General features: G+C 44.8%; 1 protein-coding gene across 5 annotated transcripts in view; it reads right to left on the reverse strand.

The window, feature by feature from the left end:
- The window catches only part of LOC124280395 (galactocerebrosidase-like), a 65,779-nt gene extending 39,598 nt beyond the window's left edge, over window positions 1-26,181 (reverse strand). The window contains exons 1-7 of one of the 5 annotated variants that reach the window (XM_046716300.1): window positions 26,035-26,180; window positions 25,605-25,890; window positions 18,669-18,737; window positions 18,084-18,147; window positions 16,420-16,508; window positions 15,843-15,973; window positions 15,244-15,277 (exon numbers count right to left, since the gene is read on the reverse strand). In XM_046716300.1, coding sequence (XP_046572256.1) covers window positions 15,244-15,277; window positions 15,843-15,973; window positions 16,420-16,508; window positions 18,084-18,147; window positions 18,669-18,737; window positions 25,605-25,739 — 522 coding nt within the window. In that variant the 5' untranslated portion in view covers window positions 25,740-25,890; window positions 26,035-26,180. Of the gene's footprint in view, window positions 1-15,243; window positions 15,278-15,808; window positions 15,974-16,419; window positions 16,509-18,083; window positions 18,148-18,668; window positions 18,738-25,604; window positions 26,003-26,034 lie in introns of those variants that run through there. The other 4 variants (XM_046716301.1, XM_046716298.1, XM_046716302.1 and 1 more) reach the window with 4 other exon arrangements.
- Between the last annotated feature and the right edge of the window lie 287 nt (window positions 26,182-26,468).

Here is a 26,468-nt window from a genome sequence, read left to right on the forward strand (position 1 = left end):
AGGTTGTGGATATCTAAACTCCCTAGTGGCTCCATACCCCGATATATTCCATGGTCAGGTTGTGGATATCTAAGACTCCCTAGTGGCTCCATATCCGGATATAATTTATGGTCAGGTTGTGGATATCTAAGACTCCCTAGTGACTCCCTACCCTGATATAATCTATGGTCAGGTTGTGGATATCTCAGGCTCCCTAGTGGCTCCATACGCCGATACAATCTATGGTCAGGTTGTGGACATCTCAGGCTCCCTTTGTGGCTCCATAACCCGACATAATCAATGGTCAGGTTGTGGATATCTAAAACTCCTAGTGGCTCCATACCCGATATAATCTATGGTCAGGTTGTGGATATCTAAGACTCCTAGTGGATCCATACCCGATATAGTTTATGGTCAGGTTGTGGTTATCTCAGGCTCCCTAGTGGCTCCATACCCGATATAATCAATGGTCAGGTTGTGGATATCTAAGACTCCTAGTAGATCCATAACCCGATATAATTTATGGTCAGGTTGTGGATATCTTAGGCTCCCTAGTGGATCAATACCCGATATAATCTATGGTCAGATTGTGGATATCTAAACTCCCTAGTGGCTCCATACCCGATATATTCAATGGTCAGGTTGTGGATATCTAAACTCCTAGTGGCTCCATACCCCGATATAATCTATGGTCAGGTTGTGGATATCTAAGACTCCTAGTGGCTCCATATCCGATATAATTTATGGTCAGGTTGTGGATATCTAAGACTCCCTAGTGACTCCCTACCCTGATATAATCTATGGTCAGGTTGTGGATATCTCAGGCTCCCTAGTGGCTCCATACGCCGATACAATCTATGGTCAGGTTGTGGACATCTCAGGCTCCCTTGTGGCTCCATAACCCGACATAATCAATGGTCAGGTTGTGGATATCTAAAACTCCCTAGTGGCTCCATACCCCGATATAATCTATGGTCAGGTTGTGGATATCTAAGACTCCCTAGTGGATCCATACCCCGATATAGTTTATGGTCAGGTTGTGGTTATCTCAGGCTCCCTAGTGGCTCCATACCCCGATATAATCAATAGTCAGGTTGTGGATATCTAAGACTCCCTAGTAGATCCATAACCCGATATAATTTATGGTCAGGTTGTGGATATCTTAGGCTCCCTAGTGGATCAATACCCCGATATAATCTATGGTCAGATTGTGGATATCTAAGACTCCCTAGTGGATCCATACCCCGATATAATTTATGGTCAGATTGTGGATATCTTAGGCTCCCAAGTGGCTCCATACCCCGATATAATCTATGGTCAGGCTGTGGATATCTAAAACTCCCTAGTGGCTCCATACCCGATATAATCTATGGTCAGGTTGTGGATATCTAAGGCTCCCAAGTGGCTCCATACCCGATATAATCTATGGTCAGGTTGTGGATATCTATTAGACTCCCTAGTGGCTCCATATCCCCCGATATAATCTATGGTCAGGTTGTGGATATCTCAGGCTCCCTAGTGGCTCCATACCCCATATAATCTATGGTCAGGTTGTGGATATCTCAGGCTCTCCATACCTAGTGGCTCCATACCCCCGATATAATCAATGGTCAGGTTGTGGATATCTAAGGCTCCCTAGTGGCTCCATACCCCGATATAATCTATGGTCAGGTTGTGGTGAATATCTAAGAATCTCCTAGTGGCTCCATGACCCCCGATATAATCTATGGTCAGGTTGTGGATATCTAAAGCTCCCTAGTGGCTCCATACCCCGATATAATCTATGGTCAGGTTGTGGATATCTCAGGCTCCCTAGTGGCTCCATACCCCGATATAATCAATGGTCAGGTTGTGGATATCTAAGGCTCCCTAGTGGCTCCATACCCCGATATAATCTATGGACAGGTTTGGATATAATCTCCATATCCTGAATGGTCAGGTTGTGGATATCTAAGGCTCCTAGTGGCTCCATACCCCGATATAATGTAAGGTCAGGTTGTGGATATCTCAGACTCCCTAGTGGCTCCATACCCTGATATAATCAATGGTCAGGTTGTGGATATCTCAGGCTCCCTAGTGACTCCATACCCTGATATATTCTATGGTCAGGTTGTGGATATCTCAGGCTCCCTAGTGACTCCATACCCCGATATAATCTATGGTCAGATTGTGGATATCTCAAGCTCCCTAGTGGCTCTATACCCCGATATAATCAATGGTCAGGTTGTGGATATCTAAAACTCCCTAGTGGCTCCATAACCCGATATAATCTATGGTCAGGTTGTGGATATCTAAAACTCCCTAGTGGCTCCATACCCCGATATAATCAATGGTCAGGTTGTGGATATCTAAACTCCCTAGTGTCTCCATACCCCGATATAATCTATGGTCAGATTGTGGATATCTAAGACTCCCTAGTGACTCCCTACCCTGATATAATCTATGGTCAGGTTGTGGATATCTCAGGCTCCCTAGTGACTCCATACCCCGATATAATCTATGGTCAGGTTGTGGATATCTAAGACTCCCTAGTGACTCCCTACCCTGATATAATCTATGGTCAGGTTGTGGATATCTCAGGCTCCCTAGTGACTCCATACCCTGATATAATAAATGGTCAGGTTGTGCATATCTAAACTCCCTAGTGGCTCCCTACCCCGATATAATCTATGGTCAGGTTGTGGATATCTAAACTCCCTAGTGGCTCCATACCCCGATATATTCAATGGTCAGGTTGTGGATATCTAAACTCCCTAGTGGCTCCATACCCCGATATAATCCATGGTCAGGTTGTGGATATCTAAGACTCCCTAGTGGCTCCATATCCGGATATAATTTATGGTCAGGTTGTGGATATCTAAGACTCCCTAGTGACTCCCTACCCTGATATAATCTATGGTCAGGTTGTGGATATCTCAGGCTCCCTAGTGGCTCCATACGCCGATACAATCTATGGTCAGGTTGTGGACATCTCAGGCTCCCTTGTGGCTCCATAACCCGATATAATCAATGGTCAGGTTGTGGATATCTAAAACTCCCTAGTGGCTCCATACCCCGATATAATCTATGGTCAGGTTGTGGATATCTAAGACTCCCTAGTGGATCCATACCCCGATATAGTTTATGGTCAGGTTGTGGTTATCTCAGGCTCCCTAGTGGCTCCATACCCCGATATAATCAATGGTCAGGTTGTGGATATCTAAGACTCCCTAGTAGATCCATAACCCGATATAATTTATGGTCAGGTTGTGGATATCTTAGGCTCCCTAGTGGATCAATACCCCGATATAATCTATGGTCAGATTGTGGATATCTAAACTCCCTAGTGGCTCCATACCCCGATATATTCAATGGTCAGGTTGTGGATATCTAAACTCCCTAGTGGCTCCATACCCCGATATAATCTATGGTCAGGTTGTGGATATCTAAGACTCCCTAGTGGCTCCATATCCGGATATAATTTATGGTCAGGTTGTGGATATCTAAGACTCCCTAGTGACTCCCTACCCTGATATAATCTATGGTCAGGTTGTGGATATCTCAGGCTCCCTAGTGGCTCCATACGCCGATACAATCTATGGTCAGGTTGTGGACATCTCAGGCTCCCTTGTGGCTCCATAACCCGACATAATCAATGGTCAGGTTGTGGATATCTAAAACTCCCTAGTGGCTCCATACCCCGATATAATCTATGGTCAGGTTGTGGATATCTAAGACTCCCTAGTGGATCCATACCCCGATATAGTTTATGGTCAGGTTGTGGTTATCTCAGGCTCCCTAGTGGCTCCATACCCCGATATAATCAATGGTCAGGTTGTGGATATCTAAGACTCCCTAGTAGATCCATAACCCGATATAATTTATGGTCAGGTTGTGGATATCTTAGGCTCCCTAGTGGATCAATACCCCGATATAATCTATGGTCAGATTGTGGATATCTAAGACTCCCTAGTGGATCCATACCCCGATATAATTTATGGTCAGATTGTGGATATCTTAGGCTCCCAAGTGGCTCCATACCCCGATATAATCTATGGTCAGGCTGTGGATATCTAAAACTCCCTAGTGGATCCATACCCCGATATAATTTATGGTCAGGTTGTGGATATCTCAGGCTACCTAGTGGCTCCATACGCTGATAAAATCTATGGTCTGGTTGTGGATATCTAAGACTCCCTAGTGGATCCATACCCCGATATAATTTATGGTCAGGTTGTGGATATCTCAGGCTCCCTAGTGGCTCCATACCCCAATATAATATAATCTATGGTCAGGTTGTGGATATCTAAGACTCAGGCTCCCCTAGTGATCCATACCCCGATATAATCTATGGTCAGGTTGTGGATATCTTAGGCTCCCCTAGTGGCTCCATACCCCGATATAATCTATGGTCAGATTGTGGATATCTAAGGCTCCTAGTGGCTCCATACCTGATATATTCAATGGTCAGGTTGTGTGGATATCCTCAAACTCCCTAGTGGCTCCATACCCGATATCTATGCAATCTATGGTCCAGGTTGTGGATATCTATGGTCAGACTCCTTAGTGGCTCCATATCCCGGATATAATTTATGGTCAGGTTGTGGATATCTAAGACTCCCATAGTGGCTCCCTACCCCGATATAATCTATGGTCAGGTTGTGGATATCTAAAACTCCCTAGTGGATCCATACCCCGATATAATTTATGGTCAGGTTGTGGATATCTCAGGCTACCTAGTGGCTCCATACCCTGATAAAATCTATGGTCTGGTTGTGGATATCTAAGACTCCCTAGTGGATCCATATCCCGATATAATTTATGGTCAGATTGTGGATATCTCAGGCTCCCTAGTGGTTCCATACCCCAATATAATCTATGGTCAGGTTGAGGATATCTAAGACTCCCTAGTGAATCCATACCCCGATATAATTTATGGTCAGATTGTGGATATCTCAGGCTCCCTAGTGACTCCATACCCCGATATAATCAATGGTCAGGTTGTGGATATCTAAAACTCGAACTAACCTGTAGAGGTTTCAGATTCTTTGAATATATTCCTCCTTGGGGTACTTATAAGCATTTAAATGTCCATTTAAAATCCCTACGACAGTTGTAACAATATTTGAGTAAAAATATTTACAAAACAAAAACTACGTTTTGTCTTGTGAGACCACCCTTACAGGGCCCTCCGGCCCCCCTACAGCCAAGAGCAGGTAACTCTAGACCGTAACCTCGTACCTCACTTTCCATGCTGAACGACATCAGACAGAATGTGGGGAGGTGGGCGGAGGCAGCCATCGGAGGAGGAATATATTCAAAGAATCTGAAACCTCTACAGGTTAGTTCGATTCTTTTTATATATTCCTCCTTGGGGTACTTTATAAGCATAAGACAGACTCCTAAAGACGGAGCTAAGGAGCGGCATTCTGTCTGCAGAAAACACCCCCGACAAGAAGTGGAATTTCCAAGGTAATTATAGCAGAAAAAGCACACTTACCCGGTCACGTGTCCACCATAGCCAATCAGGCGGGGGCATGAGCCAGGGTCAGGGTCGAACATATGTAAATTGCCCAGCCAAACCTCGCTAAAGCAAACTAACGAGACACACCCTCCCTCCTTCCCGTAATCTACTCGAAGCCAAGATAAGGGTCCCGCAATAAGCCGCCAGAAACGAAATGCCTTAATATGTATATATTTAGCAAAGTTTCCAAGGGCAGTAAAGTCTAGAGCAGAATGCAAAAGACATGGGAATAAAAACCATCACCACATAAAACCCGGCACCAAGGGAATATGTAAACAAGATTTTTAAAAACCCAACACCAGTGTTAAAATTTTTTGCATAGAATGGTTCACATAATTCCTCGAAAGCTCAATCGGCTAGAGAGGTGGAACCATGCCCACTGGAGAGAACTGACTGACCGAACCGAGCACACTCACTGGAGAGTCTGTCAAGTTGGTAATGACGGATGAACGTACTCGGACGGCTCCAAATAGCCGCGGAGCAGATCTCCTCAATGGGCAGGGCTGCAGCGTAAGCTTTCGATGTAGCAACTGCCCTAACCGAATGAGCTTTCAACCCTACAGGCGGGATACTCTGTTTGAGTATAGCTCATATGTATGGCAGAGACAAGCCACCGAGAAATGGTTTGCTTGGTCGCCGGAAGACCAGCCTGAACCCCGCCATAACAACAAAACAATTGGTTACCCTTACGGGTACCCCTTGTTCGTTTGATATAAGCCTTAAGTGTCTTACGGACATTTCAGACATGAGCACGTCGTAGAGAGGTACCGGACAGGGAAGGCTGAGTGAAAGCTGGGAGCTCAATAGGCGCCGTCACATGGAAGGGACTATCCTTCTTAGGACGGTAAGTATCAGGCAGCCGTATGCTAACTCTGTCTTTGTGAAAAACAGTAAGCGCGGGATCGGCCGACATTGCGTGAATATCGCCAACCCGCCTGCCTGAAGTCACCGCCACAAGAAACGCCGTCTTCCACGTCAACAGCTGGAGTGAAAGAGCCGACAGATTGTGAAACAGTGGACCGGACAGCCAATCAAGAACGATTGACAAGTCCCAAGCTGCTGTACAAGAGGGTGCTGCCCCAAGAGAGCACCGTCAACAGGAATATGAAACGCAGAAATAGCTGTAGAATATCCTCGAACAGTTGAAGCCGCTAGACCGGCGTCCAACCGAGACTGGAGGAATTCTAAAACACAGACTAAATCTGTAGAAAAGGGATCAAGAATCCCTCTGTTGACACACCAGCGCGAATAACAGGCCCATCTATCCCCATATTGAACGTTTGTCGAATCCCTCCGCGAAGCCAGAATTGTGTCTGCAACTGGAGCAGGAATTCCGCTCGCACGGAGGCGATCCCTGACAGCGGCCAAGCCACCCACTGAATCCTGGGATTCGGGTGGGCCCGTTCTGGGATAGGAGGTCCGGTCGAAAAGGTAATAGAACAGGAGGCTGAGCCAGAAACCTGAAAATTACCGGAAACCAGCGTTGTGCCGACCAAAGGGGTGCCAGAAGCACAAGTAGCCGAGCTGTGACAGGACCCTGGAAATCAGTGGTATCGGGGGGAACGCCCACAGTACCCTGTCCGTCCAATCGAGCTGAAAGGCGTCGTTGTCTAACGCTCCCGGATCCGGAATCCGGGGAGCAAAACACAGGAATCTGGTTCGTCACCCCAGACGCAAACAGATCCACCTGGAACGACCCAAACAACTGGGAGATAATCCCGAATATTTCCCGGTCGAGCATCCACTTTCGTGTGGGCTAGTATATCGCCGTGAGAGTGCATCTGCATGGACGTTGTCTACCCCCGGGAGATAAACAGGCAAAACCCGAATGCTGAACTGATCGCACCACAGTAGAAACTGCCACGCCTCCTGAAGGAGCGACGGAGACACTGTGCCGCCTTGCTTGAGAATGTAAGACATGGTCGTTTGATTGTCCATTTCTAGACGAACCACACAGCCCTGCACCAACACCCGGAAGCAGTCGAACACCCTGCGGACTGCTCTCAGTTCTAACACATTGATGTGTAGGCTGACTTCCGCTTCGGACCAGAGGCCGGAGGCTGAGTGCTCGCTTCCAGGACCCCCAACCTGTAAGGGAGGCGTCCGTCCTGAACTGAGAGGGAAGGTGTCGGGTGTCGAGGGGATCCCCTGACAAATTCCCCGACGTCCACCACCATCGCAAAGTGAGGAATTAACCACTCTGGCGTTGTGAGAATAATCTCGTGAGCTCTGCGAGTGGGACCACAGCTGAGCTAACGCTTGCTGAACTGGTCGCGATCCTCAGACGCCAAGACGCCAAACCATCGTCCACTGTCGCCGCCATGTTGCCTAGCAACCGGCCATGTTCGGGCTGACGCATTGGGCGACTGGAGAAACTGTGTAACAGTCCTCTGGACTTTGACGATGCGGTCCGGAGCAAGGGAAACAATCCCTAGCTCCGTGTTGAATCTGGCCCCCAAGAATATCAGATCCTGCGTCGGAACGAGGTCTGATTTCTTGAGGTTGATAATCCAGCCCAGTGACACCAGAGTATCCATCACGCACAGTGTGGAGGCTCTGCTTAACTGAGGCCCTGAGAAGCCAATCGTCTAGGTACGGGTGACAACACCTGCCCTGAGACCTGGCTAACTGAGCTGGGATTAGCATAAGTTTGGTGAACACCCTTGGCGCCGTGGAGATGCCGAAGGGGAGCACGCGAAACTGGTAGCACGTCCCGTCGAAGGAGAACCGGAGGTACTTCTTGAACTCGGGGTGCATTGGAACATGGAGGTATGCGTCTTTGAGATCGATTGACGTAAGCCAATCCCCTGTCTCGACGGAGGAGATCACTGACCTGAGTGTCTCCATCCTGAAAGACGGCACCTCCAGTAACTGGTTCAACCCTCTGAGATTCAGAATGGGTCTGAACCCTCCGTCCTTTTTGGTCACTAGGAAGTAGGTGGAGTAAAACCCCTCTCCTTGCTGACCCACAGGAACCACCTCGATGGCTGCCTTGTTCAGTAAGGACTGAACTTCGGCACGGAGCGCGTCCGCCTTGTCGCGGGAGGTCGGCACAGGCGTATGCCGAACCTCGGAGAAGGACGGAGGATCTCGCCTCCACCGTGGCAAATGGCCATCCCTGAGCGTGGACAGGACCCAGGGATTTGAGGTGGCTGCCTCCTACTCCCGAAGGAATAGGGACAACCGGCCAGCGACAGGGACGTGTGGCATGAGGCAGTGCACCCCCACAGTCGGCAAGTCTCCGCTTGCGTGAGTGGGAGGGCAATAAGGGCTCTGGGGAAGTGATCAGTGGGAAGCCGGGGCTGGCTTCCCCCTGCCCCGAAAAGGCTGCTGAGCTTGAGCAGGCCTGCCCTTGCCTCTTGCGCGCCTGCTCCGCTTGGACTGCAAAGGGGCAGTCCACTTTGCAGCGTCCTTCGCCGGGGCAGAAGGATAAGCGGAAGCGAGCGGGGAAGGCCGGTGGCGAGGAGCGGAGGGTTGCTCCAACAAAGGCTTAGAGTCTTTGAAGGTAGAAACAGCCTCCGCGGCCTCCCGTACAACCTGCAATGCCCCAGGGAACAGGGAAGATCCCATGGTATAGGGCAATGACAGGAGCGCCTGTTGCGTGGCCGGTGAATACCGCGCCACAGACAACCACAGGCGGCGCAGGCCCATCACGGCACCCATCATCTGACTGGCACAGCACCGAATGCTATCCCGAGCCAGATGTGAGTGTACCCCCGTGAGCTGCCGCGCGAGCACTGGCTGGTCCACCAGCTGCCCCTGCAGAGCAGACAGGTAGGCTGAGTGGACCGTCACCTTTAATTGCTGGGCTGCGCACCGGTAGCACTCCTCGAAGGACCGCTACGCAGACTTCAGCGTAAGGGAATTAGTAGGAAAAGGGGGAAGGCGCCTGCCCTGCCTGGCCAGGGAAGACGAGGACGATCCCCCCAAAGTAACGGACGCAAAGACACACTCGTCCACCACTGGCGGCTCGAATAGCGCCTCCTCTCCCAACTGGTACCTCTTGCCAACGTCGGGCAGATCAAATCTCGAGCGAGAACCAGTCAAGAGAGGATTTACCACCTCACCTACCAGTGATGGTAGAATGTGGAGGCGCGCCTCGGCGACCTTGGTAGGCGCAAAAGCCTCCCCCGGGAGTCGAAACTCCGCGGGGTCGGGCGCCTGTGTGGGAACGGCCACCTGGGGCAGGGCTTCGGCAATTTTTTCCCGCTAAGCCTCAGAGACGAGCCAAAGGAGTACGGCACTCCCGCCTCCGACTCCTCCCTCCCTCCATCGTCCTCCATGTCCACCTCGGCATAATCCTCGGCAGCCGTACTCTCATACTCCTGAGAGACCGCCGAGGATACACCAGAGGCTGAACCCGAAAGACCATAAAGGTCAAGAGGCGCCAGAGGCAACGAGTCGCCCAGCCGGGCAGAACTCGCCCCAAGTCGCCGAGGCGCCCGAGAGGAGCCTGCCGCAACAGGCCCCCCCGGCAACCCAGACTGGCTGCCAGGCGCCGAGGTGTCCCCGAGCTGGGCAGTGCCGAGGCTACTGCCAGTCAGGGCACCAGGCGAAGCCAGGGGCAACCCTACATCGCCGGCGCCAGCCACCTGTGACGGACCTACGCCCGAAGCGAGGCCGCCACAAGGTGCCGAGGGCGCGCTATCTCCACGGCCGAAGCCGGGATCAAGCTGCCCTGGGGGAGGCGCGTTCCCCGAGCCGAAGCTCGGGTCGCAGCCAACCCCCCCCAGATGTGTCAGATCCACACCCCACGACCGGCGCGCTGAGCTCCTTACGGAACCCATCCAACGCCATATCGATGAGAGATTTCACTGACGCCATCTGTTCCTGGAATAAAGTGGTTAGTGATTCAACAGGCACAACTGATGCCGACACAACAGGGTGGGTGGGGGTGGGGTAGAGACAGGAGCAGGTTGAGGTTTGGGATTAGATGCCTCCTTGGAACCTTTAGCTCTTTTGGGAGCCGGCTCCGTATGGGAAGCGGCTCCCGTAGACCCCTTTTTTTTGTGAGCGCTTGGACGGGGGATCCTGCGCCCAGATATCACGCCCCGCCCGAATCAGGTTGCCGAATCAGCTGATCCACTCGTCGTGCTCTAATAGTTTGAGGCGTGAAAGTGGCACATGCCGCACACCCCTCTTCCTCATGCTCAGTTTGGGTGAGGCAACGTAAGCACACCTCGTGTGTGTCCCTGACGGGAATGGCAGCGAGGCACGAAGTACAGGATTTAAACTGCAACAAGTAAACAACCTGTGCAGCAATCAACCCCATACACACATACATATATGAAAAAACACGCATGGGCGACACAACTAATGCGACAACGTAGCATACAGTTGACAATAACCATAATACGCACTGACATAACTACGACTTATTATCGTAAGATAGAAAATGCAAGCAGTGGAAACGCCCTACATGTAACCACATATAAGTAAATATTACTAAAACCACCTGTAACATTGAAAAACCACACGGGAAACCAATGAACAGTGATGATAGCTGAAGGGACCTGGCACCATCTTGGCACGCACCGCAAGCCGACCGCGACAGGTACCAAGTTACAACTAAAAATTATGAATGAAAAAGTTCAGAACAAGCCTTCAAATCGCCCATGCAGGTAAAAAAGAGAACCATACATACAGTTGCTGTTTCTGACCCACTCATAATTCTCGTCAGGAAAAGAAAACTTTCTTGTAATGGACCCATGTCAGGAAACGACAGCATGGAAAGTGAGGTACGAGGTTACGGTCTAGAGTTACCTGCTCTAGGCTGTAGGGGGCCGGAGGGCCCTGTAAGGGTGGTCTCACAAGACAAAACGTAGTTTTTGTTTTGTAAATATTTTTATTCAAATATTGTTACAACTGTCGTAGGGATTTTAAATGGACATTTAAATGCTTATAAGTACCCCAAGGAGGAATATATAAAAAAGAATCCCTAGTGGCTCCATACCCTGATATAATTTATGGTCTGGTTGTGATATCTAAAACTACCTAGTGGCTCCATACCCTGATATAATTTATGGTCAGGTTGTGGATATCTAAGACTCCCTAGAGCCTCCATACCTTGATATAATTTATGGTCAGGTTGTGGATATCTAAGACTCCCTAGTGACTCCATACCCTGATATAATCTATGGTCAGGTTGTGGATATCTCAGGCTCCCTAGTGACTCCATACCCCGATATAATCTATGGTCAGGTTGTGGATATCTCAGACTCCCTATCGGCTCCATACCCTGATATAATCAATGGTCAGGTTGTGGATATCTAAAACTCCCAAGTGGCTCTATACCCCGATATAATCAAATACCAGCGCCTTGAGTATGCACTAGTGCGTGAATATGTGCGCTATATAAATATCCTATAATAAAATAATAATGGTCAGGTTGTGGATATCTAAAACTCCCTAGTGGCTCCATACCTCGATATAATCTATGGTCAGGTTGTGGATATCTCAGACTCCCTAGTGGCTCCATACCTTGATATAATCTATGGTCAGGTTGTTGATATCTAAGACTCCCTAGTGGCTCCATACCCTGATATAATCTATGGTCAGGTTGTGGATATCTCTGGCTCCCTAGTGACTCCATACCCCGATATAATCTATGGTCAGGTTGTGGATATCTCAGGCTCCCTAGTGGCTCCATACCTTGATATAATCTATGGTCAGGTTGTTGATATCTAAGACTCCCTAGTGGCTCCATACCCTGATATAATCTATGGTCAGGTTGTGGATATCTAAGACTCCCTAGTGACTCCATACCCTGATATAATCTATGGTCAGGTTGTGGATATCTAAGACTCCCTAGTGACTCCATACCCCGATATAATCTATGGTCAGGTTGTGGATATCTCAGGCTCCCTAGTGGCTCCATACCCTGATATAATCAATGGTCAGGTTGTGGATATCTAAGACTCCCTAGAGGCTCCATACCCCGATATAATTTATGGTCAGGTTGTGGATATCTAAACTCCCTAGTGACTCCATACCCTGATATAATCTATGGTCAGGTTGTGGATATCTAAAACTCCCAAGTGGCTCTATACCCCGATATAATCAAATACCAGCTTGTGGATATCTATATGCACTAGTGGCTCCATATAATGTGGCTCCATATCCTATAATAAAATCTAATGGTCAGGTTGTGGATATCTAAAACTCCTAGTGGCTCCATACCCCATATAATAATCTATGGTCAGGTTGTGGATATCTAAGACTCCCTAGTGACTCCATACCCTGATATAATCTATGGTCAGGTTGTGGATATCTCAGGCTCCCTAGTGACTCCATACCCCGATATAATCTATGGTCAGGTTGTGGATATCTAAGACTCCCTAGTGGCTCCATACCCTGATATAATCTATGGTCAGGTTGTGGATATCTCAGGCTCCCTAGTGGCTCCATACCCTGATATAATCAATGGTCAGGTTGTGGATATCTAAGACTCCCTAGTGGCTCCATACCCCGATATAATCTATGGTCAGGTTGTGGATATCTAAACTCCCTAGTGGCTCCATACCCTGATATAATCTATGGTCAGGTTGTGGATATCTCAGGCTCCCTAGTGACTCCATACCCCGATATAATCAATGGTCAGGTTGTGGATATCTAAAACTCCCAAGTGGCTCTATACCCCGATATAATCAAATACCAGCGCCTTGGAGTATGCCTAGTGGCTCCATAATATGTGCTTGGTCAGGTCCATCCTATAATAAAATAATAATGGTCAGGTTGTGGATATCTAAAACTCCCTAGTGGCTCCATACCTCGATATAATCTATGGTCAGGTTGTGGATATCTCAGACTCCCTAGTGGCTCCATACCTTGATATAATCTATGGTCAGGTTGTGGATATCTAAGACTCCCTAGTGGCTCCATACCCTGATATAATCTATGGTCAGGTTGTGGATATCTCTGGCTCCCTAGTGACTCCATACCCGATATAATCTATGGTCAGGTTGTGGATATCTCAGGCTCCCTAGTGGCTCCATACCCCGATATAATCTATGGTCAGGTTGTTGATATCTAAGACTCCCTAGTGGCTCCATACCCTGATATAATCTATGGTCAGGTTGTGGATATCTAAGACTCCCTAGTGACTCCATACCCTGATATAATCTATGGTCAGGTTGTGGATATCTAAGACTCCCTAGTGGCTCCATACCCTGATATAATCTATGGTCAGGTTGTGGATATCTCAGGCTCCCTAGTGGCTCCATACCCTGATATAATCTATGGTCAGGTTGTGGATATCTAAGACTCCCTAGTGGCTCCATACCCTGATATAATTTATGGTCAGGTTGTGGATATCTAAACTCCCTAGTGGCTCCATACCCCCCTGATATAATCTATGGTCAGGTTGTGGATATCTAAAACTCCCAAGTGGCTCCATACCCCGATATAATCTATGGTCAGGTTGTGGATATGCTCTAGTGCTCCTATGTGCGCTATATAAATATCCTATAATAAAATAATAATGGTCAGGTTGTGGATATCTAAAACTCCCTAGTGGCTCCATACCTCGATATAATCTATGGTCAGGTTGTGGATATCTAAGACTCCCTAGTGACTCCCTACCCTGATATAATCTATGGTCAGGTTGTGGATATCTCAGGCTCCCTAGTGACTCCATACCCCGATATAATCTATGGTCAGGTTGTGGATATCTAAGACTCCCTAGTGGCTCCATACCCTGATATAATCTATGGTCAGGTTGTGGATATCTCAGGCTCCCTAGTGGCTCCATACCCTGATATAATCAATGGTCAGGTTGTGGATATCTAAGACTCCCTAGTGGCTCCATACCCCGATATAATTTATGGTCAGGTTGTGGATATCTAAACTCCCTAGTGACTCCATACCCTGATATAATCTATGGTCAGGTTGTGGATATCTCAGTGGCTCCATAGTGAATCCATGGTCCCGTTGTATATCTAAGACAAGTGGTCATACCCGTGGATATCTAAAAGGTTGTGGATATCTCAGGCTCCCTAGTGGCTCCATACCCGATATAATCAAGGTGGTCAGGTTGTGGATATCTAAGGCTCCTAGTGGATCCATACCCCGATATAATCTATGGTCAGGTTGTGGATATCTCAATCCCTAGTGGCTATATACCCGATATAATCAATGGTCAGGTTGTGGATATCTAAAACTCCCCTAGTGGCTCCATACCCGATATATAATTAATGGTCAGGTTGTGGATATCTAAGACTCCTAGAGCCTCCATACCCTGATATAATTTATGGTCAGGTTGTGGATATCTAAGACTCCCTAGTGACTCCATACCCTGATATAATCTATGGTCAGGTTGTGGATATCTCAGGCTCCCTAGTGGCTCCATACCCCGATATAATCAATGGTCAGGTTGTGGATATCTAAGACTCCCTAGAGCCTCCATACCCTGATATAATTTATGGTCAGGTTGTGGATATCTAAACTCCCTAGTGACTCCATACCCTGATATAATCTATGGTCAGGTTGTGGATATCTCAGGCTCCCTAGTGACTCCATACCCCGATATAATCTATGGTCAGGTTGTGGATATCTCAGGCTCCCTAGTGACTCCATACCCCGATATAATCAATGGTCAGGTTGTGGATATCTAAGACTCCTTAGTGGCTCTATACCCTGATATAATCAAATACCAGCGCCTTGAGCATGCACTAGTGCATGAATATGTGTGCTATATAAATATCCTATAATAAAATAATAATGGTCAGGTTGTGGATATCTAAAACTCCCTAGTGGCTCCATACCCCAATATAATCTATGGTCAGGTTGTGGATATCTAAGACTCCCTAGTGACTCCATACCCTGATATAATCTATGGTCAGGTTGTGGATATCTAAGAATCCCTAGTGGCTCCATACCCCGATATAATCAATGGTCAGGTTGTGGATATCTAAACTCCCTAGTGGCTCCATACCCCGATATAATCTATGGTCAGGTTGTGGATATCAAAGACTCCCTAGTGGCTCCATACCCTGATATAATCAATGGTCAGGTTGTGGATATCTAAACTCCCTAGTGTCTCCATACCCCGATATAATCAATGGTCAGGTTGTGGATATCTAAACTCCCTAGTGGCTCCATACCCCGATATAATCTATGGTCAGGTTGTGGATATCTAAGACTCCCTAGTGGCTCCATACCCTGATATAATCAATGGTCAGGTTGTGGATATCTAAGACTCCCTAGTGGCTCCATACCCCGATATAATCAATGGTCAGGTTGTGGATATCTAAACTCCCTAGTGGCTCCATACCCCGATATAATCAATGGTCAGGTTGTGGATATCTTAACTCCCTAGTGGCTCCATACCCCAATATAATCTATGGTCAGATTGTGGACGTCCCGTGCTCCCTGCACCCATTTCCTGATGTACGTGGCCAGGACATTCACGTTGTTGTAAGGGTTCTGTGTGCTGTTGCCAATCCAGCCTGGGAAGTTCCAGGGAAGGCCATACAACTTGATGCTGGGATTTCTCTGAAACAACCAGAGAGCAACATTTATTCTCCCTTTAGAACCTAAAATAAACCATACATTTTCAATAAGTTATTGACAATTGTGTCTGCATCAACTGGGTCAAGACTTTGTTGATACGACAAGTATTTTCCTTATAACAGGACCAGTATAGGGGACTGACAAGACCGTCTTAATGCTTACTTTTTCACAATTGCATTTTATAATAACAAAACAATGATGAAATAATACAATGTATCCCAATTTTCCTGGCACGGGTACTTTGTTAAATCCTACATAAATCTGTACAATGGACAGAATATCTGAGTGTCACAAAACTGTGAAAGTGACAGAACAGGTCTGAGCAGCGTTTAAGGACATTATTTTTCAGAACTAGAGGGACATTGCTTTCCTCCGGTGTTAATGGCCTGGGCCACATGAAGATCTGGACACAACACTGATTTGTGTACCTTCTTAGCCTCTGCCATCATCCACCATTCGTATCCCCGGTTGTAGTTCTCATCCCAGCTGTTGTGCATGTGTGAAGCCTCCGTGGCATCTGCAACAGGCACAACACTTTTATAACACAGGTTATAGTTGGGATTACACATTCTCAGTAAAGTACAGGTTGTAGTACATTTGGAAGCTGCAATGGCTGAGTGGGTTAGACAGCTGACTTTGTGTGCTGCCGATTAGGTGCCTGACTCTGAGGGTGTGGGTTTCAATCCCCAATGGGGCTCAACCCAACGAAAGTACTAGAATCTGTATTTTACTGATAGAGTGTAATCCCAAAATATAACACGAGATCCAATTGACCACTTTTTAAATAGCATTTACAAGAAAAACACAGACAGTAGAACTGACAGCCCTCCATTGGCCCTGAACACTACAGTGAGTGAATACATTGGCCTTGGACACTACAGTGAGTGAATACATTGGTCATGTACACTACAGTGAGTGAATACATTGGCCTTGGACACTACAGTGAGTGAATACATTGGCCTTGTACACTACAGTGAGTGAATACATTGATCATGTACACTACAGTGAGTGAATACATTGGCCTTGGACACTACAGTGAGTGAATACATTGGTCATGTACACTACAGTGAGTGAATACATTGGCCTTGGACACTACAGTGAGTGAATACATTGGTCATGTACACTACAGTGAGTGAATACATTGATCATGTACACTACAGTGAGTGAATACATTGGTCATGTACACTACAGTGAGTGAATACATTGGTCATGTACACTACAGTGAGTGAATACATTGGTCATGTACAATACAGTGAGTGAATACATTGATCATGTACACTACAGTGAGTGAATACATTGATCATGTACACTACAGTGAGTGAATACATTGGTCATGTACACTACAGTGAGTGAATACATTGGCCTTGTACACTACAGTGAGTGAATACATTGGCCTTGTACACTACAGTGAGTGAATACATTGGTCATGTACACTACAGTGAGTGAATACATTGGTCATGTACACTACAGTGAGTGAATACATTGATCATGTACACTACAGTGAGTGAATACATTGGTCATGTACAATACAGTGAGTGAATACATTGGTCATGTACACTACAGTGAGTGAATACATTGGTCATGTACACTACACAGAGTGAATACATTGGTCATGTACACTACAGTGATGAATACAATCATGTACAGTGAGTGAATACATTGGTCATGTACAATACAGTGAGTGAATACATTGATCATGTACAATACAGTGAGTGAATACATTGGTCATGTACACTACAGTGAGTGAATACATTGGTCATGTACACTACAGTGTGTGAATACATTGGTCATGTACACTACAGTGAGTGAATACATTGGTCATGTACACTACAGTGAGTGAATACATTGGCCTTGTACACTACAGTGAGTGAATACATTGGCCTTGTACACTACAGTGAGTGAATACATTGGTCATGTACACTACAGTGAGTGAATACATTGGTCATGTACACTACAGTGAGTGTATATATTGGCCTTGTACACTACAGTGAGTGAATACATTGGCCTTGGACACTACAGTGAGTGAATACATTGGTCATGTACACTACAGTGAGTGAATACATTGGCACATAATGTCTAACAGCCAACCTACCCGAACTTTCAGAGTCCCCTCCAATCTCTACCTTCAGAATCTGTAGTGAGGCTGCAAAGTTGGGCTGCAAAAACAAACCACAACCATGGCAAAATTGTCTTGTATCGACAAGATGTACAGCAAGATGGGTTCAAATATTGTCTTGTATCGACAAGATGTACAGCAAGATGGGTTCAAATATTGTCTTGTATCGACAAGATGTACAGCAAGATGGTTTCAAATATTGTCTTGTATCGACAAGATGTACAGCAAGATGGGTTCAAATAGTGTCTTGTATCGACAAGATGTACAGCAAGATGGGTTCAAATAGTTGTCTTGTATCGACAAGATGTACAGCAAGATGGGTTCAAATAGTGTCTTGTATCGACAAGATGTACAGCAAGATGGGTTCAAATATTGTCTTGTATCGACAAGATGTACAGCAAGATGGGTTCAAATATATATGGCATTATTGGTAAATGATGTTTTGGAAAGGTCTACCGTGTAAGATTTGGACCCCTTGAACACAAACAGTTATCACATCTGTGAATAATGATTGGCCTATAAAACACAGTGGTTGTATCATAACATAGCATGAACACGTACCTTAAAGAGAATATCTAACACCTGGTTCCTCTGTTGGATGAGATAAGCTTTCAGCAGTTTGGATGTAGCCTGGAAGTTCAGGAAGACCAACATGACACTACAGCTTGTTATACAACATACCATTATAAAGCATAAGTTACTAATAATAGTAATATAGGCATTATCTAAATGACTATCATTTCATTTGTGTTTAACAATAATGAATAATCATATCTAAACTTAATTCCTGATAAAGTACATGGTGTGAACAAACTGTCACCGAGTTTGATATCTGCCAAGTGCCAGATATGAAACACAACAAATTTACAAATACTGCATGATACACCTCAGACTACAGTTCACATACATCTTCAAAAACATCAACCTTGAAAAATGTAGTAACTTTATTCTGTCCTTCCGTCCGTTGTGTGTGTAAGATTATTGTCAACACACAGGTTAAGGTATATTTCATTTATAAATATTACTTTGTTTGTCAGTAGTGTCTTTTTAAAACAATAAATAGGCTCTATTAATAACAGTGTTTACTCAAACTGATTATTGAAGCATTAGGTGCAACAGTTAGTGCTGAAGATAGCTCTCCATTCAGTCCAAGAAAGCCTGAAGACTTGAATGAGACATGACTCAGTAAATACATCAGATGAGGGAGTGAGTAGTTTAATAATATCCTAATGTGTTGATGCTGGTGTCAGAAGTTCACCACGAACACTGGTTTAGTTGTTCAGCTAACTCTGAAGATGATATCAGTTTAGACAGGTTGACACATGACAGTAATGAATCTTTTATGGAAACACACAGTGATAGGATCCCGACATGCCCAAGGGATGTAACCCTGTACTGATAATCATGTTACCGAAGATGACTCGGCGGCCTCTGCCCCAAAACAATCTGAGCAAATGAGTAAAAGTACATGAATCAATGTTCCTAAAATATATGGGCCAATTTGGAGACAGATAATGTCTGCATTCAAATGCAAATGTCGAGAGAGTGAGTGAGTGACTGAGTGAGTGAGTGAGTGAGTTTAGTTTTACGCCGCACTCGGCAATATTCCAGCTATATGGCGGCTAGTGGTGGTCCGATTAATTGAAATAATCGAAGATTGGTTGCAGTGTCTAAACGACCAAGCAATCGATCATGTTTTCTCACAATCAAAGACAAACAATTCTGGACACTTGTTTGCATTGACAATATTTTTCACAAGGTTGGTTTTGTCTGTTACATTTCATGACCACTACAAGCTCGTTCCAAGTCATGGTTGAATTTATTTTCAAGATTCCAAGAAATTAATGTTCGTAACCTACTAGTCATCCTTTAAAGATGTGAAATTTGCCAATGCTTTTTGTGCAATTTGCAACAACACCAAAGAACTACAGGGTTTTATCTTTATTTTTTTGTCCATTAACAAAAATAATCAGGAAAATTTCATAAATGATGCTAACCAATTATTTTCGATGATTGATCGGTTGTAATCAACCAATCATCAATTATGAGATTTTGACCAATTCCCAGCACTAATGGCGGCGCTCTGTAAATAACTGAGTCTGGACCAGACAATCCAGTGATCAACAGCATGAGCATCGATCTGCGCAATTGGGAACCGATGACGGGTGTCAACCAAGTCAGCAAGCCTGACCACCCGATCCCGTTAGTTGCCTCTTACGACAAGCATAGTCGCCTTATATGGCAAGCATAGGTTGCTGAAGACCTATTCTACCCCGGGTCTTCATGGGTCGCAAATGCCGAGAGATGTATGAGTGAATGAGTTGGGTTTAATGGTGTTCTCAACAGTATTCCAGTTATACCGTGGTTTGTCAGCTTGAAGTGATGCCAGTCTCCAAACCTTTTATTGCTTTGATAAAACCCACAAGCACTGGTATGAGGATGACAAACTGAGACACAAACTCCAGGCTAACCAGGATTCGAACCCATAATCACCGGATTCTGGCATTACAGGGGAGGCAACTCTGCACAGTGACTTGCTGTGACTTAGATGACAGGACTGCCCGTATGTGCTGGAAGTTCATGGCTTTTGGTAAATTCATGTTTGCTTAACCTATTTTGATTACTGTTCATGACAGGATATACCGATATATCAAGACATTTCATTTTCATTCATGGTAACTGCTGTAAGTGAAACAAAAGTGACTTGACGGACCATATCATTTTGTATTTTTTTAACGCCAAATGATTAATATGTTTATAACAAATATGACTATATCAAAACTATACTCACAGGCTAATGATGCCAATATTCACATGAACACAAGCTATGCATATTTTAATGAACATGTTTTGTTTTACAGCAATCATTATTTGAAGTGTGCCACAATGAGCATTCCAGAAGACATGAATAATACTCCATCTGTTGATAACGTGAAGACAATGCCAGATGACATCTTACCTACATGATCCATTATATACTTTGGGGATTAATATTTACTTTGGGAATTAATATGTGAGTTCTAACCACCATTTTGTTCTTGGGATTTTCTATAGTCAACACATATTGTGACTGTCAAACTTGTTTGTCCAGTGGAGTCATTGCTTGGGTGAATGTAGAACCTGAGCGCGCATCATACCCAGATAACCAGGGTGAGAACTGCCACACTCCACAGTATACCAGCTACAAGTCACCACGCTCTGCAAACAATCAGGTCTGGACCAGACAATCAAGTGATTGACATCAAAAGCATTGATCTACACAACTGAGATATGATGCCATGTGTTAGCCAAATCTGTGAGCCTCATCACCTGATCTTGTTAGTTGCCTGGGCTCGCTGACTTGGTTGACACATGTCATCATACCCCAATTGCGTAGATCATTAAATTGATGTTGATCACTGGAATGTCTGGTCCAGACTTGATTATTTACAGTCCAATAGCTTGAACATTGGTGAGTGCAGTGTTAAACTACAAACCGAGAGTGCCTAAAACTCGGGCCAAGAAAAGTCAGGTCAGGTACAACTAAAAATGGACTGCAGAATATTAAAATGAAACCTGTGCATCTGTGTAGATATACTTCCTGCATTCACAAATGTATAGTTCAGGGATGGCAACAGGAAAATCTATTTTCAGCTGTAAAATTAATATTGTGTCATCGAATGGGGGGTTTGAATTGATCAATTTGATATAAAATCGGCAAAAATCTGTGGATCAGCAGAAAATTGCCATCCCTGGTAGTTTGATTGAAAATGTATATTTAATCATGAAATAAAAAGAAAATTCTGACTACATACCGAGTGTCCCTAAGTGATACAAAAGCCACCGTCTTGTTGCTATGTGTTTTCTTTGATGAGAAGGTTACTTACTTATGTTAGCTTGTGATGTCCTCAGGCAGGAAGTGACAGTGTTTTTCCTTAATTAAAATATTGGGGCTCCCTAATTAACCTTTAATGCCTCATGCTGAATCAGGGCAGGATGTTTATGTTAATGCAAAGAGGATTTGGGCGAATGTCAATGGACAAATATGACATGTTTGAATATTGGTTAAAGCTGTTACAGCTTTGTTGATTACTTGAGTTACACATGAAAGGCAATATGGTATTATATCTACTACCTAAATACCACTTCATAGAGGCTTATCGTGTATCTTATAAGGTGCTTTTGAGGGAGTCCAGACAATTCCCCACACAGACATTTCCCCACTTGGACAATTCCCCACAGGACAATTCCCAGGACAATTCCCCACTTGGACAATTCCCCACAGGACAATTCCCCACTTGGACAATTCCCCACACATAAAAAAGTATGAATAACAACAAATTGAGTTTTTTTAATGATATATTTATTTATTTTTTCACGCTCCTTAACAATAATCAGTATCAATAGGTCCAGTTTAATTGTCAGTATCAGACACGTTTATTATGTATTGTACATCAGAAGTCAGGGCACCTTTGCAAGATAAAGACAATCTGCTTGAACACTCCCACCTCATTGTGGTTTTTCTAGTGTACCGTTTTGTGTCCTATCACCAGCGGCTGAAGGGATGGTGTAAATCCGGCTAGGATCCTATCACCAGCGGCTGAAGGGATGGTGTAAATCCGGCTAGGGTCCTATAAGCCAGCTGACTGAAGGGATGGTGTAAAATCCTAGCCTATCGCCAGCTGAAGGGATGGTGTAAATCGGCTAGGGTCCTAGGGTCCTATCCGGCTAGGCCAGCCAGCGGCTGAAGGGATGGTGTAAATCCGGCTAGGGTCCTATCACCAGCGGCTGAAGGGATGGTGTAAATCCGGCTAGGGTCCTATCGCCAGCGGCTGAAGGGATGGTGTAAATCCGGCTAGGGTCCTATCGCCAGCGGCTGAAGGGATGGTGTAAATCCGGCTAGGGTCCTATCGCCAGCGGCTGAAGGGATGGTGTAAATCCGGCTAGGGTCCTATCGCCAGCGGCTGAAGGGATGGTGTAAATCCGGCTAGGGTCCTATAAGCCAGCTGAAGGGATGGTGTAAATCTGGGTCCCTATTGCCAGCGGAAGGGATGGTGTAAATCCGGCTAGGGTCCTATCGCCAGCGGATGAAGGGATGGTGTAAATCCGGCTAGGGTCCATGCAGGTAGCAAAGGCACTGTAAGTTCCCATGGTCCATAGTATGGTGATCTACCTTCAGTTGCTGGTGATCTATAGCCTGTTTGTATATTGTAATGTCATAAATAGTATATACTTTTAAGTCACATGCTACTTTTAAATCTCTCACAGTGATATTCTAGTTCTTTTACTGTCCTTCGCAGACAGAAATTAAGGTATAACATTATAAATTATTTAAATAGAACCGTTTTACGTCATATTGCCGATGTGAATATAAATTTGAACTCAATCACTGGGTCTTGACTGCTACATTAGTCAACTAAGCAACTTATGTTGATCTGAAAAATCATAAAAAGAGCTAAGGTGTGAGGAATTGTCACTCACGTGATGGGGAATTGTCTGGTGGGGAATTGTCATGTGGGGAAATGTCTGTGTGGGGAATTGTCCTACACCTGCTTTTGAGAGCCCAGGCCATGTCAGGCAGAACAGAGACAACACTTTTGACTGAGGCTATATGGAGAGGGAAAATGGCTTCACTTCAATGTACCAGCTATCTTTACATGTGATGTATTGTAACAATACAAACTGTCATTTAGGTAGATGTAATACCATTCTACAGATGTAAACACAATTCAAGATAGATCTGTGAGGTTGTTTTTGACACCCGTGCCAAGCAGGACTGAACAATTGTGACAGAGATAAGGATGAGAGTGTAAGGAAAGATTGATCTCTTACCAGTTGGCATATTCTCTAAACATGATGAACAGTGACCTTCTGGGGTGGCATTTGCTTGGATATAGATGAAAAAGCTTTTTCCGGGCCGACAGAAATGTGTATCAGTACAGACGGAAGTATTTATACGTTTTGAATCCTGTTTCATGTAACGTTTCCACTCTTAGACGTAACCTTGCTCAGACACATTAGATCAGGCCATTGGTCTTACTGAGTTTTAATTAGATAATTGATTTACTCACAATAAAAAAGCTAATATATTATGGTACACACTTGCGGCTTCTGATTGTTCACTATTATCATGGGTGTAAGATGCATAAATAAATTGTAGGCATGGTTTTCGTTAGTGGATAAAGTAGCCAATAATGCCGTTGCCCCCCCCAGCCCGAGTTTTAGGCAATCCCCAACAAACCAACAAACAAGACGTTAGTCGCCTCTTACATAAGTTACAACATGCTGAACAAGTCTGACTGCCCTGGATCTTCATGGTATCTCTCAAGACTTGAAAATAGGCTTATTGTGGAAACTGTTGCCATTTGGGTGATGCTAACAACGAATTACGATCGTTCCTGCGACTTTCGTTTTGTGGACATGGTTATGCATGGTTAGGGTTGGGGTTGTAAATAGAGATTATTACACGAGCAAGTGTGGCATACGACTTATATGAAACGAATGTGAAATTTTGTATTGCCTGAGCGATTTTGCAGGAGTTTCGTATAAGTCGTATGGCACACTTGCGAGTGTAATAATTTCTTTATTATCCATTTTATTCATGTACATTTGTGCAGTAAAACAGTAAGCAAGTGTGACTGTTCATTGAAGTCAGGTTCAATTATTTAAATGACGTCACAGACGATGGAATAGAGAAACAATGGTTGCTAGGTAAAAGTTATATGTGCACATATGACACTGGTTATGTTCACCATATGGATACTAAAACTGTTTATCATCCAAAACTGTGTTTCACAGGAGATATCGCTTGCGTGAGATCATACATATGGAGATATCGTTTAATGACAGTAGATCTTGTACAATGCCCTGACAATGCTACGATGTCATCAACTTGATGAGGTCACAATGCTATATGACATCACTGCACTGCAAGTCTAATGGTAGTACATTGTTGAGAGATGGACATTTTTCATTGAAAACTAATGAAGAATGATTTTTTATGATAAATAGAATCTCACCCTCGTCTTTACTGATATCAATTATATCAACACTCGTTGATAAAGGTAAAAATATCCTCGGCATGCCTCGGATATTTGTAACTTTATCAACTCGTGGTGATGTAATTGATATCAGTAGAAACTTGGGGTGAGATTAAATTCTCTATAACCCTTATACAATTCATAGCAAATTTACTTTCATATTGCTTATAGATATATTTTTAGTTAATAAGAAAGCATATAATTGGCTGGGACGATCGGAAGTCTTTCCGGATCATGTTTTTTACTTCCCTTATCTCCATATATATATATATATATATAGGCCTATATCACTTTATTGTATGCATAATTATTTAACTATTTTTTATTATAAAACACCACGAACAACATGTACGTATGTATAACAAAACGTCATAAATTTAGTTGGTCTCGCACCTGTTGATTATTTCACCTAAAAGTGATGCACAACTTTTGAGATGCCCCTTTGCGGAAACGCGGAAGAGACCGAAGCGTCACTTACCGACCCCCCACTGAGACCTCCAATGCCGTCGAACCGTTTTCCTAATCCAGCTGAATCATCTATGTTATAAATGGACGATGCATCAGTTCCACGCTTCATGGTGAAATAGATACATATTACAGCCAGTAACTTCATCTCGGATACAGTTCTCTGTCCCTCCGATGATCCAAGCCCATCTGCTATGTTAGCTGCACTGGCGACAGGTACAACTGTGTTCGGGCGCGTCGATAAGTTTCCGGCAAAGTAGTTCCAGAAAAGACGCTACCAGTACACCGTCTCACCTAACCTAAACAAATGTGCCAATAATGAGAGTGCAGGAGGCAATATATTGACGCAAGTCTTTAATGTTTTTTACAACAAACTCATCCGTGTCAATGGATGTGATTCACGTGACATGTTATATTTTTAAACGTAGCCTAACACTTAATACCTTTGTGTTAGTGAAATCGTCCAAAGGAATGTCGGCCACCAACGCTTACGACGACAACAGTGACACCTAGGGTTGCTAGGGTTACTGCGTCACATGAATGTGTATTCAGGCACAGTGCATGTCTCAATACCGACTACACCCCACGGACAACGGTTTGTATAGGTCCAGTGTGTGTACATATAGCTGAAATGATCGAGGCATAGCAAATGTCTGTACAGAATTGCGTCCCTTCGCTCGCACGATACAATAGTTGGTCGTAGGTTCGAATCCCACATTCAGTGCGATTATGTTACTCTGTCAACATCCGAATCATGTCTAGTTAACCTACCATGGCTCACCAAAACTGTCAACTTCTATTCGGACTTTACTCTTAAAATAACAGTGTACACCGTACAGTTTTAACTTAAATCCCTTACCAAACGACACTCAAACAC

Source organism: Haliotis rubra, unplaced genomic scaffold, assembly GCF_003918875.1.
Source record: "Haliotis rubra isolate DU_JTF1 unplaced genomic scaffold, ASM391887v1 Scf267, whole genome shotgun sequence".
NCBI classification, from domain to species: Eukaryota; Metazoa; Mollusca; class Gastropoda; order Lepetellida; family Haliotidae; genus Haliotis; species Haliotis rubra.